The sequence below is a fragment of the Eimeria tenella genome, genomic scaffold (assembly GCF_000499545.2).
Source record: "Eimeria tenella Houghton genomic scaffold, Eth_scaff638, whole genome shotgun sequence".
NCBI classification, from domain to species: domain Eukaryota; phylum Apicomplexa; class Conoidasida; order Eucoccidiorida; family Eimeriidae; genus Eimeria; species Eimeria tenella.
Window position 1 is genome coordinate 199 of NW_013545762.1, and position 5,537 is coordinate 5,735.

General features: G+C 59.3%; 5 protein-coding genes across 5 annotated transcripts; all 5 read right to left on the reverse strand.

The window, feature by feature from the left end:
* Window positions 1–263: 263 nt before the first annotated feature.
* Window positions 264–917, reverse strand: ETH_00011380 (uncharacterized protein; the record flags this gene model as incomplete). The annotated part of the gene is made up of 1 exon (XM_013380451.1): window positions 264–917. The coding sequence occupies one exon, from the start codon at window positions 915–917 to the stop codon at window positions 264–266; it is 654 nt and encodes a 217-aa protein (XP_013235905.1).
* Window positions 918–1,023: 106 nt separating this feature from the next.
* On the reverse strand, window positions 1,024–1,677 carry ETH_00011385 (uncharacterized protein; the record flags this gene model as incomplete). Its single annotated transcript, XM_013380452.1, has 1 exon — window positions 1,024–1,677. The coding sequence occupies one exon, from the start codon at window positions 1,675–1,677 to the stop codon at window positions 1,024–1,026; it is 654 nt and encodes a 217-aa protein (XP_013235906.1).
* Window positions 1,678–1,732: 55 nt separating this feature from the next.
* Window positions 1,733–2,440, reverse strand: ETH_00011390 (uncharacterized protein; the record flags this gene model as incomplete). The annotated part of the gene is made up of 1 exon (XM_013380453.1): window positions 1,733–2,440. One exon carries the CDS (start codon window positions 2,438–2,440, stop codon window positions 1,733–1,735), a length of 708 nt encoding a protein of 235 aa, XP_013235907.1.
* Window positions 2,441–3,306: 866 nt separating this feature from the next.
* On the reverse strand, window positions 3,307–3,960 carry ETH_00011395 (uncharacterized protein; the record flags this gene model as incomplete). The annotated part of the gene is made up of 1 exon (XM_013380454.1): window positions 3,307–3,960. One exon carries the CDS (start codon window positions 3,958–3,960, stop codon window positions 3,307–3,309), a length of 654 nt encoding a protein of 217 aa, XP_013235908.1.
* Window positions 3,961–4,015: 55 nt separating this feature from the next.
* Window positions 4,016–4,720, reverse strand: ETH_00011400 (uncharacterized protein; the record flags this gene model as incomplete). Its single annotated transcript, XM_013380455.1, has 1 exon — window positions 4,016–4,720. One exon carries the CDS (start codon window positions 4,718–4,720, stop codon window positions 4,016–4,018), a length of 705 nt encoding a protein of 234 aa, XP_013235909.1.
* Window positions 4,721–5,537: the final 817 nt, after the last annotated feature.

The window sequence follows — 5,537 nt, forward strand, 5'->3', positions numbered from 1 at the left end:
GAGAAACTGGGTGGGGCGGCTGCGCAGGCAGAGGTTGAGAGGACAAGAGGTGGGTGTAGGACGTGGGGAGCCCTGGGCTGGGACGGAGTAGATTCATTAGCAGTGTTTGGCAGAGGAGCGGCGAATGCGTTTCGTCGGCGGTGACGGGAGTGACCATTGGTCCGAATCGTGTAGAGGTTAGGACAACACGTTGTGGCCGTGTAAACCCAGGTTCAATTGCTGGTTCGGACAGTGTTTGGAGCCCGCTGAGGCGTTTTGTTTGGTTAGTGTTGCGTGTTGTTGAGCCAGTGTGGTGAGCGGTGCTGGCAAGTGGGGAGTAGCGAAGCGGTTAGTTGGAGAGGGCGGTTTGTGTGATTTAAAGGCTTGGAACGTTTGAGGGGTGGTTGGGCAGTGCGGTGTTTGGGGGGGGAAAGGGGCGCGAGGCGGGCTTTGGTGTTTGTCGTGGCGTTAAAGCGCGTGCTGACGTATTCGATAGTTGTGTTGTGTTGCGTGTTGCGCGCTGAAGAGGGTGCCTGTCGAGGATGCGTGTGGGGTGTTTCGCAGCAGGGAGAGGCGAGCGGAGGAAGGAAAGCGTGCGGACAAGGGACTAGGCACGGGTGGTTGCATGCAGTGTGCGTTGTTGTTGTTGTGCGTCGAGGAGGAGTCGGATTTGGAGGGTGGGTGCAGGACGAGGACTGGGTTGGCGCAGGGCTGGAGGAAGGTGCATTTATGGACGTTGCTGCTGCGGCGCGTTGGAGTGGGGAAAGGAGGGCGTAGGCGAGAGAAACTGGGTGGGGCGGCTGCGCAGGCAGAGGTTGAGAGGACAAGAGGTGGGTGTAGAACGTGGGGAGCCCTGGGCTGAGGCGGAGTAGATTCATTAGCAGTGTTTGGCAGAGGAGCGGCGAATGCGTTTCGTCGGCGGTGACGGGAGTGACCATTGGTCCGAATCGTCTAGAGGTTAGGACAACACGTTGTGGCCGTGTAAACCCAGGTTCAATTGCTGGTTCGGACAGTGTTTGGAGCCCGCTGAGGCGTTTTGTTTGGTTAGTGTTGCGTGTTGTTGAGCCAGTGTGGTGAGCGGTGCTGGCAAGTGGGGAGTAGCGAAGCGGTTAGTTGGAGAGGGCGGTTTGTGTGGTTTAAAGGCTTGGAACGTTTGAGGGGTGGTTGGGCAGTGCAGTGTTTGGGGGGGGAAAGGGGCGCGAGGCGGGCTTTGGTGTTTGTCGTGGCGTTAAAGCGCGTGCTGACGTATTCGATAGTTGTGTTGTGTTGCGTGTTGCGCGCTGAAGAGGGTGCCTGTCGAGGATGCGTGTGGGGTGTTTCGCAGCAGGGAGAGGCGAGCGGAGGAAGGAAAGCGTGCGGACAAGGGACTAGGCACGGGTGATTGCAGGCAGTGTGCGTCGTTGTTGTTGTGCGTCGAGGAGGAGTCGGATTTGGAGGGTGGGTGCAGGACGAGGACTGGGTTGGCGCAGGGCTGGAGGAAGGTGCATTTATGGACGTTGCTGCTGCGGCGCGTTGGAGTGGGGAAAGGAGGGCGTAGGCGAGAGAAACTGGGTGGGGCGGCTGCGCAGGCAGAGGTTGAGAGGACAAGAGGTGGGTGTAGAACGTGGGGAGCCCTGGGCTGAGGCGGAGTAGATTCATTAGCAGTGTTTGGCAGAGGAGCGGCGAATGCGTTTCGTCGGCGGTGACGGGAGTGACCATTGGTCCGAATCGTGTAGAGGTTAGGACAACACGCTGTGGCCGTGTAAACCCAGGTTCAATTGCTGGTTCGGACAGTGTTTGGAGCCCGCTGAGGCGTTTTGTTTGGTTGGTGTTGCGTGTTGTTGAGCCAGTGTGGTGAGCGGTGCTGGCAAGTGGGGAGTAGCGAAGCGGTTAGTTGGAGAGGGCGGTTTGTGTGGTTTAAAGGCTTGGAACGTTTGAGGGGTGGTTGGGCAGTGCAGTGTTTGGGGGGGGAAAGGGGCGCGAGGCGGGCTTTGGTGTTTGTCGTGGCGTTAAAGCGCGTGCTGACGTATTCGATAGTTGTGTTGTGTTGCGTGTTGCGCGCTGAAGAGGGTGCCTGTCGAGGATGCGTGTGGGGTGTTTCGCAGCAGGGAGAGGCGAGCGGAGGAAGGAAAGCGTGCGGACAAGGGACTAGGCACGGGTGGTTGCAGGCAGTGTGCGTTGTTGTTGTTGTTGTGCGTCGAGTTGGAGTCGGATTTGGAGGGTGGGTGCAGGACGAGGACTGGGTTGGCGCAGGGCTGGAGGAAGGTGCGTTTATGGACGTTGCTGCTGCGGCGCGTTGGAGTGGGGAAAGGAGGGCGTAGGCGAGAGAAACTGGGTGGGGCGGCTGCTCAGGCAGAGGGGGAGAGGACAAGAGGTGGGTGTAGAACCTGGGGAGCCCTGGGCTGGGGCGGAGTAGATTCATTAGCAGTGTTTGGCAGAGGAGCGGCGAATGCGTTTCGTCGGCGGTGACGGGAGTGACCATTGGTCCGAATCGTGTAGAGGTTAGGACAACACGTTGTGGCCGTGTAAACCCAGGTTCAATTGCTGGTTCGGACAGTGTTTGGAGCCCGCTGAGGCGTTTTGTTTGGTTGGTGTTGCGTGTTGTTGAGCCAGTGTGGTGAGCGGTGCTGGCAAGTGGGGAGTAGCGAAGCGGTTAGTTGGAGAGGGCGGTTTGTGTGGTTTAAAGGCTTGGAACGTTTGAGGGGTGGTTGGGCAGTGCAGTGTTTGGGGGGGGAAAGGGGCGCGAGGCGGGCTTTGGTGTTTGTCGTGGCGTTAAAGCGCGTGCTGACGTATTCGATAGTTGTGTTGTGTTGCGTGTTGCGCGCTGAAGAGGGTGCCTGTCGAGGATGCGTGTGGGGTGTTTCGCAGCAGGGAGAGGCGGGCGGAGGAAGGAAAGCGTGCGGACAAGGCGCTAGGCACGGGTGATTGCAGGCAGTGTGCGTTGTTGTTGTTGTGCGTCGAGGAGGAGTCGGATTTGGAGGGTGGGTGCAGGACGAGGACTGGGTTGGCGCAGGGCTGGAGGAAGGTGCATTTATGGACGTTGCTGCTGCGGCGCGTTGGAGTGGGGAAAGGAGGGCGTAGGCGAGAGAAACTGGGTGGGGCGGCTGCGCAGGCAGAGGTTGAGAGGACAAGAGGTGGGTGTAGAACGTGGGGAGCCCTGGGCTGAGGCGGAGTAGATTCATTAGCAGTGTTTGGCAGAGGAGCGGCGAATGCGTTTCGTCGGCGGTGACGGGAGTGACCATTGGTCCGAATCGTGTAGAGGTTAGGACAACACGTTGTGGCCGTGTAAACCCAGGTTCAATTGCTGGTTCGGACAGTGTTTGGAGCCCGCGGAGGCGTTTTGTTTGGTTAGTGTTGCGTGTTTTTGAGCCAGTGTGGTGAGCGGTGCTGGCAAGTGGGGAGTAGCGAAGCGGTTAGTTGGAGAGGGCGGTTTGTGTGGTTTAAAGGCTTGGAACGTTTGAGGGGTGGTTGGGCAGTGCAGTGTTTGGGGGGGGAAAGGGGCGCGAGGCGGGCTTTGGTGTTTGTCGTGGCGTTAAAGCGCGTGCTGACGTATTCGATAGTTGTGTTGTGTTGCGTGTTGCGCGCTGAAGAGGGTGCCTGTCGAGGATGCGTGTGGGGTGTTTCGCAGCAGGGAGAGGCGAGCGGAGGAAGGAAAGCGTGCGGACAAGGGACTAGGCACGGGTGGTTGCAGGCAGTGTGCGTTGTTGTTGTTGTGCGTCGAGGAGGAGTCGGATTTGGAGGGTGGGTGCAGGACGAGGACTGGGTTGGCGCAGGGCTGGAGGAAGGTGCATTTATGGACGTTGCTGCTGCGGCGCGTTGGAGTGGGGAAAGGAGGGCGTAGGCGAGAGAAACTGGGTGGGGCGGCTGCGCAGGCAGAGGTTGAGAGGACAAGAGGTGGGTGTAGGACGTGGGGAGCCCTGGGCTGAGGCGGAGTAGATTCATTAGCAGTGTTTGGCAGAGGAGCGGCGAATGCGTTTCGTCGGCGGTGACGGGAGTGACCATTGGTCCGAATCGTCTAGAGGTTAGGACAACACGTTGTGGCCGTGTAAACCCAGGTTCAATTGCTGGTTCGGACAGTGTTTGGAGCCCGCTGAGGCGTTTTGTTTGGTTGGTGTTGCGTGTTGTTGAGCCAGTGTGGTGAGCGGTGCTGGCAAGTGGGGAGTAGCGAAGCGGTTAGTTGGAGAGGGCGGTTTGTGTGGTTTAAAGGCTTGGAACGTTTGAGGGGTGGTTGGGCAGTGCAGTGTTTGGGGGGGGAAAGGGGCGCGAGGCGGGCTTTGGTGTTTGTCGTGGCGTTAAAGCGCGTGCTGACGTATTCGATAGTTGTGTTGTGTTGCGTGTTGCGCGCTGAAGAGGGTGCGTGTCGAGGATGCGTGTGGGGCGTTTCGCAGCAGGGAGAGGCGAGCGGAGGAAGGAAAGCGTGCGGACAAGGCACTAGGCACGGGTGGTTGCAGGCAGTGTGCGTTGTTGTTGTTGTGCGTCGAGGAGGAGTCGGATTTGGAGGGTGGGTGCAGGACGAGGACTGGGTTGGCGCAGGGCTGGAGGAACGTGCATTTATGGACGTTGCTGCTGCGGCGCGTTGGAGTGGGGAAAGGAGGGCGTAGGCGAGAGAAACTGGGTGGGGCGGCTGCGCAGGCAGAGGTTGAGAGGACAAGAGGTGGGTGTAGGACGTGGGGAGCCCTGGGCTGGGGCGGAGTAGATTCATTAGCAGTGTTTGGCAGAGGAGCGGCGAATGCGTTTCGTCGGCGGTGACGGGAGTGACCATTGGTCCGAATCGTGTAGAGGTTAGGACAACACGTTGTGGCCGTGTAAACCCAGGTTCAATTCCTGGTTCAGACGGTGTTTGGAGCCCGCGGAGGCGTTTTGTTTGGTTAGTGTTGCGTGTTGTTGAGCCAGTGTGGTGAGCGGTGCTGGCAAGTGGGGAGTAGCGAAGCGGTTAGTTGGAGAGGGCGGTTTGTGTGGTTTAAAGGCTTGGAACGTTTGAGGGGTGGTTGGGCAGTGCGGTGTTTGGGGGGGGAAAGGGGCGCGAGGCGGGCTTTGGTGTTTGTCGTGGCGTTAAAGCGCGTGCTGACGTATTCGATAGTTGTGTTGTGTTGCGTGTTGCGCGCTGAAGAGGGTGCCTGTCGAGGATGCGTGTGGGGTGTTTCGCAGCAGGGAGAGGCGAGCGGAGGAAGGAAAGCGTGCGGACAAGGGACTAGGCACGGGTGGTTGCATGCAGTGTGCGTTGTTGTTGTTGTGCGTCGAGGAGGAGTCGGATTTGGAGGGTGGGTGCAGGACGAGGACTGGGTTGGCGCAGGGCTGGAGGAAGGTGCATTTATGGACGTTGCTGCTGCGGCGCGTTGGAGTGGGGAAAGGAGGGCGTAGGCGAGAGAAACTGGGTGGGGCGGCTGCGCAGGCAGAGGTTGAGAGGACAAGAGGTGGGTGTAGAACGTGGGGAGCCCTGGGCTGAGGCGGAGTAGATTCATTAGCAGTGTTTGGCAGAGGAGCGGCGAATGCGTTTCGTCGGCGGTGACGGGAGTGACCATTGGTCCGAATCGTGTAGAGGTTAGGACAACACGTTGTGGCCGTGTAAACCCAGGTTC